Below are 19639 nucleotides of genomic sequence, written 5' to 3' on the forward strand. Positions count from 1 at the left end.
TCAGTAAGTGTGCCAGGAAAATTGGATATTCACATATAAAATAATGAATTTGAATCCCTATCTCACACTATGTTTTAAGAAATCAAAATAAATCAGAAATTTAAGTAGAAGAACTAAAACTATAAAAACTACAGTATATAAAACAATAAAACCCTGGTTTCTTAGGAGAAAACATACGGATAAATGTTTCTAATCTTGGATTTAGCAGCGATTTCTTAGATATGATTACAAAGGCATAATCAACAATAACACCAAAAATAATTAAATTGGAATTCATAAAAATTAAACACTTTGGTGCATCCAAAAATAAAATAAAATTAAATTAAAAAACAAAAAAAAACCCTATAAATTCAACAACAAATAGACTGGCAATCTAATTTTAAAATTAGCAAAGGACTTGAATAGACATTTCATCAAAGAGAGTACACAAATGGCCAATAAGCATATGAAGAAAAATGCACAGTACCGTTAGTTACTAGAGAAATGCAAATCAAAACCACAAGGAAAACCCACTTCTTACCTGTAGAATGAGTAGAATAAAAGAAACATGGAAAATAAGAAGTATTAGCAAGGATGTGAAGAAATCGAAACCCTATCCATTGCTGATGAGAATGTAAAATGATGCAGCTACTTTGGAAAATGGTCTAGCAGTTCCTCAAAAGGTTAAACTCAGTTGCCACAGTACCAAGTAATTCTATTCCTAGTTAAATACTCAAATGAAATTAAAATATAAGTTCACACAAAACCTTGTGCATGAATGTTTATCACAGAACTATTCACAATAGCCAAATTGTGGAAGCAAACTAAATGTTCAACTGATGAATGGATAAAGGAAATGTAGGTTATCTGCACATGGATTATTTAGTCTTAAAAAGGAATGAAGTACTAATGTGTGCTACAACACTGATGAATTGCAGAAGCATTATGCTAAGTAAAAGAAGACATATACAAAAGGTCACATACAATGTGTTTCTGTTTATATGAAATATCCCAAATAGGCAAATCCATAGAGACAGGAAGTAAATTGGTGGTTGCCAGGGGCTGAGGAATGTGGAGTGACTACTTAATAGGTAGAGGGTTTCCTTTTGGGGTGATGAAAAAGTTCTGAATCTAGATAGTAGTCATGTTTGCACAACACTGTGAATATCTTAAATGCCATTTAATTGTATATTTGAAATAATTAAAATAGTAATTTCTATGTTATATGTATTTTACCACAATAAAAATATATTTGGATCAAAGAAGAGTGCCCTTTAATTATAAGAAATAAGGTGGAGCTTCTTTTGTTGCTCATAAATTGACCCTTAACGGTCATTAGGAAGGAGAAATTTCAAAAGAGGTTTATTGCAATAGCAGCCTGAGTGAACTCTAGTTGCAGCCTCATACAATTTAGTTCCTTTATGGACATTATTCACTTGAATGCATACATTTTACAACTGTTCTTTTTAGAATTAATTTGTTACTTTATATGCTTACTTTTGAGTGTGTTTGCACTCCCTTAAAGTAGCCCAATGAAGGAATCCATTGGAATTCTTTTAAAATGCTTTAAGTCACTTAAAAATTTCTTACAGCAGCCCCATGAAAAAATGCGCAGCGCTTTAGTGCTAGCTGCAACCCTCAATTATGAAATGCAGAAGTGTAGAAGAAATCGATGGCAGAGTTAAGGACTCACTTTTGCAAATATAGCATCAAGCTCAGTGTTAGTTACTTGTGACCATCCATGTGCCCTGAAGAGGCTTATAAACTTCAGAACAGAGGCTGTGTCTTAAACATCTTTGCTCAGTATGATGAAAGGCAGGGTATCTGGGACATGGTAGGGGCTCACTAAATAACTCTTTGTAAGTGAATTAAAGAATATATGCAAGGGGGGCCGGGCGCGGTGGCTCACGCCTGTAATCCCAGCACTTTGGGAGGCCGAGGCGGGTGGATCACGAGGTCAAGAGATCGAGACCATCCTGGTCAACACGGTGAAACCCCGTCTCTACTAAAAATACAAAAAATTAGCTGGGCATGGTGGCGCGTGCCTGTAATCCCAGCTACTCAGGAGGCTGAGGCAGGAGAATTGCCTGAACCCAGGAGGCGGAGGTTGCGGTGAGCCGAGATCGCGCCATTGCACTCCAGCCTGGGTAACAAGAGCGAAACTCCGATTCCAAAAAAAAAAAAAAAAAAAAAAAAAAGAATATATGCAAGGAACAAAAATTGTGTTTATCAACCTGGAGAAGCCTATATTGAGGATGTATGGAATGAACACTTTCTGGAAAGAATTGTACTATTAATTCTCATTACTGAGACAAAATATTGATTTTTTAACAAATAGTACTTTTTAAACAGGAAAAATACATTATGAAAATAAGGAAAATCTGCAAAATGTTACTTCTAGAATGATATATACTACCGAATCAATAAGTGCTACTAATTTAGATAATATATATTAACATAATGTATAATGAAATTAAATTTTGAGGCATTGAATCCCCCTTCCCTTCCTTGAAAGAGATGCCTTCTTGTGTAATTCAGTCTTTCTTTTTTTTTTTTTTTTTTTTGAGACAGAGTTTCACTCATGTTACCCAGGCTGGAGTGCAATGGCGCGATCTCGGCTCACTGCAACCTCCGCCTCCTGGGTTCAGGCAATTCTCCTGCCTCAGCCTCCTGAGTAGCTGGGATTACAGGCACGCACCACCATGCCCAGCTAATTTTTTTGTATTTTTAGTAGAGACGGGGTTTCACCATGTTGACCAGGATGGTCTCGATCTCTTGACCTCGTGATCCACCCGCCTCGACCTCCCAAAGTTCTGGGATTACAGGCTTGAGCCACCACGCCCAGCCAATTCAGTCTTTCTTTATGAGAACAAGTCTACTTCTATATGAGAGACGAATTTAGCCAAGGTCAGATGCAAGGTCAGAAGCTCATAATTAATTGCAATACAAAAGTCTATTACACGAAAGTAGCATTACAATTTCTGCTCCATCCCATGTTTGGGTCATTCATGACCATGAAAGATGGTGTACAGTGCATAAAGATGCCTGTTCTAGGGATCAAGTTGGGGCTGAGATTAGTATCAACAATCTATTGTGTGGAGGAAGGAGTCCAACTTTAGAGGAAAGAAAATAACATTCCCTCCTAAATCCTGTACCCTGGTGGGTTTTATGGAACAAAGTATGTGAAAGATGAAGTGGTAAAAGAGAAAGTCTAAGAGCTAAATAGCAGACATGAAGGACCTTGTAAGTTTCTTTTTGAACATTTCTACTGTCTCCTAGTTTCCTACTCGCCTACCGTTCTTATCACACCCTCCGTATCAGTTTGTTAATTAATGCTCTTGATCCTCATTAAAAAATCCCAGAGAATTTTCTTTGGCTTCCTACTCTTGTCTCTCCACCACATTCCACTCTGTGATGTTTCCTTCTATGAGCATTTCACACCATGATTGCCTTCCTTCTAAATAATTCCAATTAATTCTATGATTGGACTCTGTCTTTAGTGTTTGCCCATTTTGGTCCATTACAGCCACATACCTTCCTAATACACTTAATTGCCTCATACACTTCCTTCATAACACCACTCTCTTGCATACAGTGCTCACAATATTGGGCTCATCTTTGTTCAGCAGCATTCTAAGTCTTCCACAGTTTGTTCCCACCACCTTTCTGGATTGTTCCTGGATTCCATATAGAGCCTCTCAACTCCAGCCTAAGGGCCTTGGTTGCCATAGCCACATCTTCATCACAGCCCTGCCTCTGCTTCTCTTGCCATTCGTAGAGCACCCATTCATCTTTCTCCACCTATGGAAATTCTACCCCTCCTTACAAGCTCAGCTCATTTTTTGAGTTCTTAAGAAAGCCTTTCATGATCACCTGAGGGGAAGGGATCACTCCTTTTTACCAATTTTTATTCCATTTAAGTTCTGTGCTTCTCATTTATCACACATTTCTTTTCACTGTAGTAATATGTGGAAATGTCTTTTAAGTCCCATGAAAGATTATAATGTCCTGGAAGGCAGAAATTTGTGTAATATTTCTTTGTTTTTTCCTATTTCCTTCACAAAAAGTAAATTGTTTAGGAATTGACTTTAAACTCTGTGTGGATTTAAGACTAATTTAAACTAGGTGGGCATTTTTCCTTCGCAAAGTGGTGAAAACAAAAATAACAGGGAAGGCCAAAGAAAAATTCCTCTTCTTTCTGAACCTGAAAGTGCTCAGTGAACTAAGGTTTAAGGTGAGGAGAAAAATATATTTGGAAATATGTTTAAGGACCATACTTTTCAGAAATAATTTTAGAGGTCTGATAAAAAATATTTTATTTTTTCCCCATGAAATGTATTTCTGAAGTGATTTTGGACAGTTTGTTGTTTTTATATGTGAACCTCTTTTGATGTTTGTGCTCAAGGTAAAAGTTAGTTCATGTAAGAACAGGTCTGTGACAGAGTAGGGGCTTGGATGCTCTTGGGAAAGCAGTATTCTCTCAGAATGAAGAAAAGCACCTTGCAAAACAAGCCAAAGTTCTAGGGGAAAAGTTGGCAGAGCTGGGGAACAGTCGCTAAAACATCCATTGGCTTTTCACTTAACCCTTCCCAACCTTCCCTTGGTCAGTTTCTGATTAAGAACTTGTGTAGGGCACGGTGGCTCACACCTATAATCCCAGCACTTTGGGAGGCCAAGGCAGTCGGTTCACAAGGTCAAGAGATGGAGACCATCTTGGCCAACATGGTGAAAACCCATCTGTCCTAAAAATACAAAAATTAGCTGGTTGTGGTGGCACACACCTGTAGTCCCAGCTCCTCAGGAGGCTGAGGCAGCAGAATCACTTGAACCCAGGAGGCGGAAGTTGCCATGAGCTGAAACTGCATCACTGCACTCCAGCCTAGGGACAGAACAAGGTTCTGTCTCAAAAAAAAAAAAAAAAAAAAAGAACTTCCCCAAGGCTGGGTGCCTCACTCCTGTAATCCTAGCACTTTGGGAGGTGGATCACTTGAGGTGACGATTTGAGACCCGCCTGGCCAACATGGTAAAACCCTATCTCTACTATAAGTCCAAAAAAATTAGCCAGGCATGGTGGTGGGCACCTGTAATCCCAACTAACTATTCAGGAGGCTGAAGCAGGAAAATCACTTGAACCCAGGAGGTGGCGGCTGCAGTGAACCGAGATTGCACCACTGCATTCCAGCCTGGGCCATACAGTAAGACTCTGTCTCAGAATAAATGAAATAAAAACAATAACTTCCCCAAAATGTGGTCATTATCTGTGCATGAAAATGGGTGTGGAGTGAGAGTGCAGGAAGTCCTTGTGATCTTCCACCCTGATTAGGAGCACTTGCTGAATGTGCCACTTGTTATTCCAGGTGCCAGAGATATCGTACAGGCTAGACTGATTCCTTATGCTTAAGGAATGGGGAAGACAGATCAAAGCACACAGACAAAGCTTGTGTTGTGTTTGATAAGCTTTGTCTGTGAGCTTCAAAATAAGCCCAGGAATTTGCTTTATGTCAATGATCTTGGAGTTATGTTCCACAAATTATGCTAACTAATCTTGAGATGGATTATTGGATTCTCTGGTAGTGTGCAAAGACTGTAATCCTCCCCAAGGCTACCACTGGTTTTGGACACACCCAAGTGTACACCCTCATCATTTTCTCAATTTCAATTCTTTATCTTGTTTCTCTGTTTCAGAACAAACTCAAAATAATTTAGGGAGAGTTTTGAGTTTGCTCTGAAATAGAGAAACAGTTTGTTCTGAATTAGTTTTATTTGATCAAACTAATCAAGTAAAATTATTCTAATTTTTTTTGGTGGTTAAAGAAATAACCGAAGTTGGATCTTCTTGAGGCAGCAGATTTGTTTGTATTAGGTTATCTGTTGTAAAAACCTTAGTCCCCATTGCTGTCCAAGATCCTCCCCCAGACAGCTGTTACTGGCACACCTGGCAGTGGCTGGGCTGCTTGCTAACCAAAACAGCAGCTGCAGCATCAATAGACAACATTTGTTACCACTCTAAATAACCAAACCACTTTTGTGCAGCTTCAGTTGCTCCTAATCATTTTTATCCCAAACCCAAGCATCTAGGGAAACAAAATAACATTATAACAGAATTAATAGAATTTTTTTGTTTGTTTTTGAGAAGAGTCTCACTCTGTCACTCAGGCTGAGCGCAGTAGTGCCATCTCGGTTCACTGCAACCTCCACCTCTTGGGTTCAAGCAGTTCTCTTACCTCAGCCTCTCATGTAGCTGGGATTACAGGCACATGCCGCCATGCCTAGCTAATTTTTGTATTTCAGTAGAGATGGAGTTTCAACCATGTTGGCCAGGCTGGGCTCAAACTCCTGACCTCAAGTGATCCACCTGTCTTGGCCTCCCAAAGTGCCGAGGTCACAGGTGTGAGTCACCATGCCTGGCCTTAGAATATCTTACTCCAGTATTTTTCATATTGTGTCAATAGTAACCCAAAATTAAACAAAATAGATCTTACATCATAACACATAATACACACAAATATAAAAAAGTTTCATATGGCCATGCTTAACTGTAAGACAGAGTTTCTCCATTGACATTTTGGTCAGGATAATTTTTTTGCTGCACCAAGAGGAGGTTTCATCCTGTATAGTGTAGGGTGTTTAACAGAATCCCTGGCTTCTACTCACTAGTTGCCAGCCTCCATCACCCTACCTTGTTACATAACTCCAGACATTGCCACATGTTCCCTGCTTGAGAACCACTGCTCTAGTGTGTGTGTGATGCATTCTGCTGATTTTGATCCTCTTCTGTTTCATTTTTTAAAATGCTATTTGTGACCTAGTAAATTGTTTCACAACCTGCTAATGAGCTGTGAACAACTGCAGACAAACAAGGCCTTAACGCATATTAACACTGATCAACAGTAATGCGTATTAGCTGTGTGCCATGCAGAGCACTTTTGAGGCTATCAAAAGTATTTGGTATCTCAAGGTTCCAATGAGTTATGAGACAAGGAAAGGACATTGTGTTGAAGAAACTTGAATTTCATGTTATAAACATGTTGGCTTGAGCTCCTGTTGCTACTCACTAGCTATCTGACTTGGGGCAATTCTTGGGGTGGAATACAGACAGTGGCTTTCCTGCTTTTCTTAAGTGATGGATATGAGAGTTAGAGACTGTAAATAGAAAGGCTTAAGGAAAGTTACATACTGTAAAGAGAAAGGCTTAATGAAGTACCTTCTGACAGCTATGATAAAGGTCGTTATATGGAAGATTAACTCTATGAGAATTAAGAATTTTTGCAAAAGATTATTGCATAGCCACATCTGCTCAGCAAGAAAGCAAGAGGTGGCTAAGGGCACTGGGATTCTTTTTGTTTTTTCTTTGAAGAGTTCTAATGGCCACATTGCTGTGTACTGAGTTCTTACTGAGATACCAACACTGTTCTTTTTATTTATTTATTTTATTTTACTTTAACTTCTGGGGTACATGTGCAGATCTTGCAGGATTGTTACATAGGTATACGTGTGCCATGGTGGTTTACTGCCTCCATCCCCTCCCCGTCACTTACATTAGGTATTTCTCCTAATGTTATCCCTCCCCAATCTCTCCACCCACTTCTATCCCTACCCAGCCACCCACCCCCCCAACAGACCCCAGAGTGTGATGGTCCCCTCCCTGTGTCCATGTGTTCTCATTGTTCAACACCCATTTATGAGTGAGAACATGCAGTGTTTGGGTTTCCGGTCTTGTGTCAGTTTGCTGAGGATGATGGTTTCCAGATTCATCCATGTCCCTGCAAAGGATATGAACTCATCTTTTTTATGGTTGCATAGTATTCCATGGTATATATGAGGGCACTGGGATTCTTGAGGAATGCCTCTGAAGGGAAAATAGGGGCATTGGCCTGAAATCTCCTTCATTCAAGTTCTGACAATGCAGAGGGGTGCTGCTGATCCTAATATATCTCATATTTCCTAACTCTCCTTAGCATTTACTAACACTCCAGATGTAAACAGTACCTCGGAACGACCCTCCAAGGATGAAATGGCCAACAGACCATGGCTCCTGTATAGTTTACTTCCTTTGGGGGCATTGCCTCTACTCATCATTACCTGTTGCTTCCTGTTCTGCTGCCTGAGAAGGCACCAAGGTGGGTTCTATTGTCCTTCTGCCCCCTGTACCACACATTTGGGGCTATTCTTATTTCTGGGACTAATAGATTTTTAGTTTCTTCCTGTTATTTTCTTTCCCAATCCTGTGGTAAACCACAGATAGTGATTTTCTGGGAGACAACTCATACTTGTGCTGAAAAAGCAAATGGGTTTTGATTGGGGCTCCCTTGAGTCATGAGAGATGCATGCTTACCACAGCACACACAGTGTTCCAGACAGCTTGTGGCGAGCACAGCACATTGCTGAGACTTCGTCATTCTATCTACATCAATCTTAGGTTTGTGTGAGAAAGAGCTCTTCTAAACGTAACAGGATTGAAAGTTGAGACAATGTCTCAGGTCAAGATACCTGATTTGAGTTATTTTGTACTGACCTCTTCTCTCAGCCACACCACATCATGCCATTACCTAACTGAAGAACCAGCACCCCCAGAGAAAATTAATATGTGTGTACTTTCTGTTGCCGTAAGAAACATATGCTTGACCTGAATCCTTACCCAACAATAATGCATTTGAAAAATGTGGGTTTGGCTATGATGGGAGAGGTGTGATATTTTGAAAATAATTCCTTTCTACTTTTATAAGAACTCCCTCAATGTCATGACCAAACATGTTAAGTAAGAGAGAAATGCATAGAGAATTCTGATCTAGCTTTGGCCTGAACCACTTCAGTTTTCTCTTTCCTTTTTCTTCTCCTCCATTCTCTCCCATGCCTGTTTTCACAACATCAGTTACAGTGTAGCTATAGAAATTGAGATAGATGGAGCAACCCTTATTCTGTGTGCCACAGGAGTAACTTTTCACTCAGCAAAAGTGCTTCTGGTATTGTGGAGTGAGAATTTCTGGAGTCCACAGCCTTCTCTGGATTTGGAATAATTCTCTCTTACCCCAATTCTTCATCTGCAACTCCATGGCTCTTTCTATGGCCTTTCTGTATCTTTCATCATCTTTCTCAAGACTTCTGGAACCTCTCTCAGAACTTCAGAAAAGGAGTCAGAGAGAAATCTTTTGATATACTACATCTAAAGTGAACTAGGTAGTAAGAGATCTTGGCTACATAGGTGACAGGACAGCAGTATTTCTGGCATTGAGTATGGAATGTCCCCAAAGCAAGGACTTCCAGTCTTTTCCAAGTAATATACTAGGTCCTTCCCCTTCCTCTTAGATATGCCATGAGGCTATGTGGACTGAAAAGTGATGAACCAGAGAGAGAGCTGGTCAGTGTGAATTCTCACAAACAAGTGTGTGTGGCATGCTAGGCAAAGGAAATCAACAAGTCAAAACTAGTAACAGTACTATCCCGGGCATTCAACAGGGTAAGCATGGATGGCACAGTGGTTTACTTCTGTTTTCTTTACTCCTTTTGATTACTTATTTTTCCTTTTGTCTTCCAGGAAAGCAAAATGAACTTTCTGACACAGCAGGAAAGGAAATTATCCTGGTATGCTTGATGTATCTGTTGAAACAAATGAAATTTGTGTTATACTGTGTTTATTTTTTCAATGAATTTATATAACACTTACCATGTGCCAGGCATTATTCTAGGTATTCTCTCTCTCTCCATATATATATATATACATGTGTAGACTCATTTTTTAAAATGTGAATTTTACATTCAGCTCTCTGCAGTAAAAGCTCTTTAGGGTTAAGTCTCATAAGTGGTTCTTTGGAAGTTCATGGAAGGCAGTATAGATCTGAGACAGAAAAGTCAGAGACTAAGCCATGCAGACTTGACTTGCTCTTGCCTATTATATGACTTCAGGCTATTCATTTATTTTTATGAAAACACCTTAAAATCTTTCTGGAAGAGAGTAGGGAGCTAATAAAAGAATGGATCTATAAATAGCCTCATAAAATATTAGATATCTTCATATATAACTCCAGCAAAGTAGAAACATGATCTTTGGTTTAGTTATTGCACAGAGGTCCCTGGCAATGTGTATGGGCTCATCAAGGAAGGGACCACCCAGACTAAAGGAAGGGAATTTTGGAGACAATCTTTCCTATAAGGTTTGGAATATAAATGTAGGCTTTTATTTTGAGTTGAATGTTATGGAGATATTAGAACTAGAAAAGAATGCAAGATGAGGCAATATATTTGTGGGAAAAATTCTGAAGCTAATTAAAACTGATTATTAGAGATACTGCAAAGGAACTTGATATGTGTGTGTGTGTGTGTGTTCCAGTAAGGAAGAATAGTGATAGAGATAGTAATCCTCTTAAAAATTCCACAAAAGACAAAGTCGATAAAGCCAATAATTCTATATATAATATTAAATGGCATTCAACATTCCCCACCAAGCAGCTAAATTTTAAACCAAACCAAATACATTCAACTTGATAAACTTCTATGAAGTTTTAGTGAACATCAGTAGGCACTGTACTGGGTGCTAAGGCTTTGTTCCCTCAAATAGGGAAATTTTCTTAAATATTATTTTCTTCTTTTTTTTTGAGATGGAGTCTCACTCCATCACCCAGGCTGGAGTGCAATGGAGTGATCTCAGCTCACTGCAGCCTCTGCCTCCAAGGTTCAAGCAATTCTCCTGCATCAGCCTCCCCAGTAGCAGGGATTACAGGCACCCACTACCATGGCCAGCTAATTTTTTTTTTTTTTTTTAGTAGAGATGGGGTTTCACCATGTTGGCCAAGCTGGTCTTGAACTTCTGACCTCAAGTGATCTACCCTTCTTGGCTTCCCAAAGTGCTGGGATTATAGGCATGAGCCACTATGCCTAGCCAAAATATTATTTTCTTTCTATAGTAAATAATAATGATAATTTCATTTGATTACAATAAGGCCTGAAAGCTATGAAACTATCTAAGACAAAAATCTAAATAATTTACTGCGCAAGTAAAATCCAGGTTGGTTAAGCTGTGGTCATTTTTCTTCCTGGGTAGGCTGGACAAATTATGATTTGAAGCTTAATTCAAAAGAGTTTTTTTCTGTGTGTGCAATAGTTTGGGAAGTTTGTTTCAAGGTATTCTTGCTATTCACAGAAATTTAAAGATTTTTGCTCCATTTCAGATGTCTAGCATTTCTGAAAAAAAAAAATGGATACCCTATTAGATCCTTGGGGCTAAATATTTCTTAACATAAAACTAGTAGGGGAACTGTGGAGAAATCAAAATACAGGAAGGAACTGGTAAAAACATGACAGCTACATATAAAAGCCAAAGCTCTGATCTTAATCCAGAAGGATCCTTTGAGGGCATAAAGTGCTTGCCTAATAAAAACCACTTAAAAGAGCATTGTACACTTAGAAGAGTGAATTTTATGGCATGTGAATTATATCTAAACATATACTTTAAATACATATTTTAAAGTGCTTTGTATACTAGTAACCTTCTATAGGAATGTAATGGGATTGCTGTTTCTGGCTTTGTCATCTCTACCCACCATATTGTCGTGGATTGGCCTTGTGGCACTCAGGCACATTGATGGGTGCCACAGCAGGGGTGCTACAGAGCACTATATTTTCTTTCGCTCCATTCATTTTAACAAAATTTTTCGTGGAAATGAGCCATTTCTTGGGATGAAAGACAGGTAGACAGGTAACTGAATTGACAGGCTTAAACAGATTGAAAAGTATCACAGGAACCTTGTTGATATATTGAGGACTAAAGACTATTTTTCAGTTCACGTGACAGTCTTCTTTAGTGTGCCACCTACTGACTTCACCCAGGCTTCTTCCAGTGGAGTTGGGAGTACTTTTCATCTTAGCCAAACAACCTCTGCCCCCTTAGTCGCTCAGCCTTACTGTTATTTCTGGGCAGCCACCTCATCAGAGGGAGGCACGGTGTCAGGAATTATTACTTAGCTTCTCAGGGTAAAGCCAGACATGCTTGCATGATAGACTCTGCCAAAGAATTGCCATAGGCATCCTACTGCACACATCACAGTGAGGATGACAAAGGACCAGATAAAGTAGGTAGACTTTCAAAGACTGTGGACCTCATACCTTAAAAAAGTTAGGCCAGACTTCAAGAGCGTAAATTGATGGGCAAAACTGGGATTTAAAAAACTGAAATAACGGCCGGGCGCAGTGGCTCAGGCCTGTAATCCCAGCACTTTGGGAGGCCGAAGTGGGCGGATCACCTGAGGTCAGGAGTTTAAGACTGGCCTGGCCAACATGGAGAAACCCCATCTCTTTAAAAAAATTAATTAATTAATTAAAAAAAAAAAAAAAAAGAAAAACTGAAATAGCCCTAGAATGAACACATCTGCTTTGTCAGGTGACCCTTTGTATAAGCAGGAATGGCTAATAAATAACTGAAGAGTGAGAAAACAACAGGACTCATTTTACTTTTTGTTTCTACACATTCACCTCTTTCTCAGAAGCTCTAAGATATTTGGCTATATTTGAAACTGTAAGAATTTTCTTGTGATAGAAATAACAACTGGAATATTGTTTTAGAACTTTTTCTAAGCTTTATCTTTCCAAAACTGACATCAGTTTTTTAATTTGAGGTCTCAAATTCTAATGATATACCATGGCTAACTCATAATATTTATCCTTTCTGTCCCCTTAGGAGGTATCTGTTCTGCTTTGTCCTTAATCTTTTTATTCTAAACTGCATTAAGTGCTATTCACTGTGTTATAAACTGCCTGAAGTTTTCATAGGATATTTTTTGCTTTTTCCATTAATTTGGGCTATGCTTTTCATCTTGAAAGGGGATTTAAAAATGTTCTGGGACCTCAAAGTAACCAGTAATAAAGCACAAAATATCTATTTAGGGGTACATAGTGATTCTCAAGCCTTTTATCCTTCAATAATTGAGATTTAGCAGAAAATGTAGATGTCAGCAGCATGTGTGAGGAATAGTAGATTATTTCTTACAATGGACATGACTCCATTTAAGCCTCTTATTCACAGTTTGCCAATGAATATGCACTACCATGCCTCTAAGTGTCACTTAAAACCATCTTTTTTCTATTATAGGTTGATGTTCCCTTTAAAAGTGAGAAAACAGAAGCAAGCACCAGGCAAAATTCCCAAGTACTGCTATCAGAAAGTGAAATTTATGATAATGACCCTGAACTTTGTTTCAGGATGCAGGAAGGGTCTGAAGTTTATTCTAATTCACTCCTGGAAGAAAACAAACCGTGTATTGTTTATGCTTCCCTGAACCATTCCATCATTGGAGTGAACTCAAGACACACAAGACCTGTGAAAGAAGCACCAACAGAATATGCATCCATATGTGTGAGGAGTTAAGTCTATTTCTGACTCCAACGGGGGGTATTGAATGATCAGCGTGTCAACATCATCGTCTGGGACCAATAGGATGTCAAATAATATTTCTCAATTTGAGAATTTTTACTTTAAAAATGTTCATGTTAGTGCTTGGGCTTTAAGGGTCCATTGGATGAATAAATTTCTCCCAGAAACTTATTTGGGAGCTTTTTATATTATAAACTTGAACAAGAAAATCTCTCCAAAACTGACTTATATCATGAGTAGCAGAATAGTAGAACATTTAAACTCAGCTCCATTTCACCCAATATACAAACTCAATCTTGCTTTTGAAGCTCTTGGAAAGACTTGTAGGGAAAAGAGGTTTGTGTTATCTGGATCGGTTTACTACACACTCTTGAAAACAAAATGTCTCAATTTGACTAACCAACCATAAATACAGTAATGATTTTACATTTCAAGTCAATCTTTCATGATAAGAAATTTTTCCTCTGTCAATCTAAGAATGGTGTTTCTTAAATGCAAAGGAGAAATCATTTTAGACTTGATGTAAGAAAATGAAAAGAATAAATAGTGCAATAAAAATATAGAATATACCAATTAGATGTAGAGTAGATGTTCTCCATACTTGGCAAGCAAATGCTTATATCTACTCTCTTAGATTGATAGACAAATATAGGTATTAATGGAGCAGTCAACGTATAGTACATTTATGAATAAAATAGTGACTCACTGTTTGGGTCACATAGACTGATGGATAAGAATATGACATAATGCTGCTGAATTAATAGACTTATGGGCATCCGAATAGCTTAGAAGTTAGTCAGAATAGGTATTATTGGGCAAGTGAAGATTGATAGCTTAAACTGCTTCATGCTTAACTTGATAGCAAGTTAAAGTGCAATTAACGGAATGGTGGAAAACCCAGAATATTTAATTGGTCAGCAGGGGTCAATACGCTTTCATTCACCACATCTGCATCTTGCTGTTATTCTTACTAAGGAATCAGGGCAAATTATCTGTAGTGACATATTTTAGTTTGCTAATCATTTATTTTAAAATACTGAGGTTGCAGCCACTTAAGAGCACAGCAAAAGATGGATTCAGATATTTGGAATTTCCAAAGTACTTGAGTTAAATTATTTCAAAAGTACCCTATAACTTTATTCAACAGTTTGAGGTGATTAGAATTCTCAGGTGCTGCTACTGAATAATGTAATAGTCTTCATACAAAGTGGATAGCAAAGGTTAAAATCCATTTGAACAAATATGTGAGCTGAGCTGCTGTACAAATGAATGTGACCTGTGTGTGTGTGTGTGTGCGAGCGTGCGCATGTGTGTGTGGTGTGTATTTTAGGTGGGGTGGGTGACAACAGAAATGGTGCATGATCAAATTGATATTACATTTTCAGTTTGCTTTTGAAGCTCAAAATACTAGATTAAATGGGTCATTAAAGAAAATAATGTGTGAAATTATGGAGTTGAGAGTATAAGTGGGGTAAACATATACAAAGACAAAACTGAGGTTTTGTGGTGGAGAGAGTTTCTTATATAACACTGGCATTACATTTTAGCTCCTTAGATTTGGGAGTGCAGATATTCTTTTGAGTCACTGTTATTTAGCCAATTACACCTAGAATTTTAAGCAACCAATTCTAGATAGGCTCTTTTAGCCAGGCTGCATTTGTGGACGACTTATGTAAGAAAGACATCTAGCTGCTTGTGGTATTCTTAAAAATAGAAACAGGAAATATGGGGAGGATACATTTAGCTGTCCTCTTATCAGATGAACACACAAAGCTGAACAGTTCCCTTATGATTCTCTCAAACTTAAAAGCAAAATATTTCTGTCTTATTTAGAATATTCTTCGTATGTCTTACAGTAAAGATAATGCTGATAATGATTTCATCTCTATGATTTATTAATATATTTGTACTGTTTGCCAACATCACACATCATTCATGTTTTTATTCCTTTTCAAAATGGTGTCAGAGATATATATGTATTTTCCCAAATGAATCTATTTCACTATTATTTAGGCTTATTTCCTTAATTTATAATGGTTTGAGCAAAAGAATATGTAATTTAATGGTTTTTCACAAATTTTAAGCTTGTTGATTGTTCTCAATAAGAAGGTAAAGTTATTAAAACTTATTTGAAATCAATTTGGCATCTGCTTTTGTACCCCAAAATGTGTGGATATGAATAGAAGACTGGCACATAAAAGCAACCTGACTAACTTACTAAACTGCAGAGCACTAACTTGCAGCACTAAGAAATTCTGATTCAGGAAGTCTAGAAAATGGCTCTTTAATCTTCATCTTTAAAAGACATGCCTGCCAATTTTAATATGTTTCCCAGTGTCCACAATCTGAGAAACTTAGTAGACGTTAGGTTTGGTATATGTGGTTTATCTGATCAGTTTTGTGCACCAACCAAAACTATCTAGTCCCCAGAATGGATTCTCTGGTGTGATCATATCTATTTTGCTAAATATATAAACCTTTTTCAGAGCACTTTCAGGTTTAGCAAAGCTGAGCGGAAAATATCGAGTTTCTATACCCTCTTCCCCCACACATGCACAGCTTCTCCCATCATCAACATCCTGCATTTCAGTGGTATATTTGTTACAATCAATAACTAGAATTGACATGTCATTATCAACCAAAGTTCATGGGTTACATGAGGGTTCACACTTGATATTGCAATTCTTTGGGTTTTGACATGTATAATGATGTGTATCCACCCATTATAGTGATTTACAGAATAGTTTCACTGCCCTAAAAACCCTCTCTGCTCTACTCATTTATCTCTCCCTCCCAGCCCCTGACAACCACTGCCTCTATTGCTTTGCCTTTTCCAGAGTGTCATATAGTTGGAGTCATGCTCCAAGTAGCCCTTTCAGATTTGCTTCTTTCACTTAGTAATATGCATTTAAGTTTCCTCCATCTCTTATCATGACTTGGTAGTTCATTTATTTTTAAAGGTGAATACTATTCCATTGTCTGAATGTACCACAGTTTATCTGTTCATCTACTGAAGGACATTTTTGTGGCTTCCAGGTTTTGACAATTATGAATAAAGTTGCTCTAAACATTTGTGTGCAGGGTTTTAAAAACATTTCAATTTGAAATTCAGGGGTGCATGGGCAGGTCTGTTATACAGGTCTAGTGTCATGGAGGGTTTCTTGTACAGATTATTTTATCACCCAAGTATTAAGCCTATTAGTGCCCATTACTTATTTTATCTGACCTTCTCCTTCCTCCCACCCTCTACCCTCCAGTTGGCCTTAGTTTCTGTTGTTCTCCTCTCTGTTTCCATGTGTTCTCATCATTTAGCTCCCACTTATAATTGGGAACATGCAATATTTAGTTTTCTGATTCTGCGTGGCTTCTAGCTCCATCCATGTTCCTGCAAAGGACGTGATCTCATTCTTTTTTATGGCTGCATAGTATTTCATATGTACCACATTTTCTTTATTCAGTATTCCATTGATGGGCATTTAGGCTGATTCCCTGTTTTTCTATTGCGAGTAGTTTTGCGGTGAGCATATGCATGTATGTGTCCTTATAGAAGAACAATTTATATTCCTTTGAATATATATATATCCAGTAATGAGATTGCTGGGTCAAATGGTAGTTCTGTTTTTAGCTCTTTGAGGATTTGCCACACTGCTTTCCACAATGACTAAACTAATTTACACTCCCAACAACAGTGTATGAGCATCCCTCTTCTGAGCCTTTCCAGTGTCTGTTATTTTTTGACTTTTTATAATAGCCATCCTGACTGGTGTGAGACAGCATTGTTGTGGTTATGATTTACATTTCAATTTTTAAATCCTTTGAGGAAATACCAAGGAGGATGATGGCTGGATTGTATGGTAAGAGTATGTTGAGTTTGGTAAGAAATTGTCAGATTATCTTCCAAAGTAACTGTACCATTTTGCATTTTCACCAGTAATAAAGACTTCTTGTTATTTCACATCCTAGCCAGAATTTAGTGATGTCAGTGTTTTGGAATTTTGCCATTCTAACAGGTGCGTAGTGGTATCTCATTTTTTTAATTTGGAATTCCCTAATGACATACTGTTTTGTATCTTTTCATATAGTTATTTGTAATCCATGTATTCTGTTTGGTGTGGTGTCTGTTCAGATCTTCTGCTCATTGTCTAATTGGGTTGTTCATTTTCTTGTTGAATTTTAAGAGTTCTCTGTATAGTTTTGATAACAATCCTTTATGAAATATGTCTCTTTTTTAGATTGCATGTAGTCTTTTTTTTCTTTTTTAAATTTTAGATTCAAGGGATGTATGTGCATGTTTGTTACATGGGTATTAGCCCAACATGCTAAATAAGTATCTACATTTTAACAAGAGCTTCAGGTAATCAGTACGCATTTTGATGTTTGTGAATCTTGTGTTCCACTTAACCTTTGTGAACCCATCTTTCTCCACAACATGCTAAATAAGTATCTACATTTTAACAAGAGCTTCAGGTAATCAGTACGCACTTTGATGTTTGTGAATCTTGTGTTCCACTTAACCTTTGTGAACCCATCTTTCTCCACCCAAAGTCAGGTGTGGTAGGACTCCATGTCACATTTATAGGACACACTAATTTAGAAAGTTCTTTTTTAGGCAGAAACAAGAAAGGCCAGAAAGTAAAAATGACACGTGAGAGAGCATAGTGCTATTTTATAGAAGTTTTGCTAAACTTGAGAACATGAGAACTGAAAGTCCTATCCTAGAAATCAACTAGCAGTTTCAAAAATAAATTCTGAGGTTAATCTTTAAAATCAGGCCCCCAAAATAAGAATGAAAACAAAAATAAATAAAAATAAAAAATAAAATCAGGCCCTTATTTTTAAGCTGGTCAGGGTAAACATGCCATGGCAATTGTTTTATCTGTGCACAATTTATAACCACCTATTATCACCTACCAGTTTGCTAGATTCTGAGGTTATATGGTTGAGAAAGATTTCATTCCTGCCTGACACTGCTTATGGTATAGATGAAGAAGTAGATGTTAAACAAAAAATTACAATCCCATTGTTGAGGAGACAGGTGCAAAATATTGTGAAAACACCATCGAATTTTAAGTTTCCTGAGTATAAGAACTATGTATTGTTCAGTGGAGCAGCGTTCATGTTCCTGAGACTGAGAGTTTTTGAGGGGACCCTAAATAATCACATTCCTCTGGCTCTACAGATTCTTAACCAATTGACAAATAGAGGAGTCAGATTGGGGTTAATATCAATAGTAAAGATGGATTGACAAGCACAGCTTGGGCTCAAAACTAAAATGTATTTCCTACCCATTCCTCCACCTAATCTTGCTTGACTTTGGGACCCCTTTATAGGAGATTTAGGTCTACAGAAAGATACTTACCCAGTCATTTGGGGAATGTCAGCCTGCTTCAAGTTTCCTTGATTGCAGATGAGAATCAGAAACATAACTACAACCTCCTTGCCTTTGATGCAAGAAGTTCTTTCAGAGGTTAATGTGGTAAAAAGGGTGAGAAGCTCTGCCCATCGCACCAGTATGTTAAATCAATCCTCTTTCTATAAGGAGAAGACTGCAGGAGGGCAGATCATAGGAGGACCCTGTATCACAGCTAAGGTGAGAGCATGAGGAAAGCAAAACAATGACTTTTTCCTAGTTCGGGAAAAACGCAAGTAATCACTGAATGTTAAATTACTGAACTGAATAAATTAAAAATAAGAAGCAACTACTTCTTTCAGGGAAGTCAAATAATGTCATTTGTGTCTTCTCTTAGAGTGAGGAAAAAAGGAGGAGAGAATTTTAATTGCAGAAAAGAGCCATTCAAAACAGCATGGCACGTTCTGAGATTGGCCAGGCACCCAGTGGCTGTAGATTAGGTTACAGGGAGGGACTTACAAAATGTAAGACCAATTTTAGTTGTAATTGGCACTTAAATAGAATGTAGGTAGCCAAAGTTCTTTCCTGTACATTATACAAAACACTGTGAAAGATCTATTGGCAACAATTTTCTCTTTAAGCTTCTTGGCTGTCACAGATGTGCATAACTGACGTGCTGTTAAAGTCATAAAATTTATTTTTATTTTAGACAATGTTATTACAACTTATCCAAATCTTAATAAATGTTTAACAGTTGACAAATGATTTTAGTTGGGGTTAAATACAAGGAAGAACAGTATTGAGTAGAATTTTAGCAAATCCTATGAGGTCATAACCAAATAGAGGTTAGAAACCTCAAACTTTCTTATCTGCCATTCACAATCTACCTTAAAATAATTAAAAATATTAGCTCCAAACTTGGTAATAACAGATTATATTGTTCTTTA

The 19639-nt window shown here is 37.7% G+C and overlaps 1 protein-coding gene across 5 annotated transcripts in view; it reads left to right on the top strand.

Moving 5' to 3' along the window:
* BTLA (B and T lymphocyte associated) overlaps positions 1-15481 on the top strand; it is a 44606-nt gene extending 29125 nt beyond the window's left edge. For 3 of the 5 annotated variants that reach the window (XM_032299098.1, XM_032299095.1, XM_032299097.1), the window contains 3 exons: positions 7938-8099; positions 9515-9561; positions 13061-15481. In XM_032299098.1, the coding sequence (XP_032154989.1) occupies positions 7938-8099; positions 9515-9561; positions 13061-13336 (485 nt within the window). In that variant the 3' untranslated portion in view covers positions 13337-15481. The remainder of the gene's footprint in view (positions 1-7937; positions 8100-9514; positions 9562-13060) is intronic. The other 2 variants (XM_032299096.1, XM_032299099.1) reach the window with 2 other exon arrangements.
* Positions 15482-19639: the final 4158 nt, after the last annotated feature.

Source organism: Sapajus apella, unplaced genomic scaffold, assembly GCF_009761245.1.
Source record: "Sapajus apella isolate SASKATOON/1434 unplaced genomic scaffold, GSC_monkey_1.0 scaffold40, whole genome shotgun sequence".
NCBI classification, from domain to species: domain Eukaryota; kingdom Metazoa; phylum Chordata; class Mammalia; order Primates; family Cebidae; genus Sapajus; species Sapajus apella.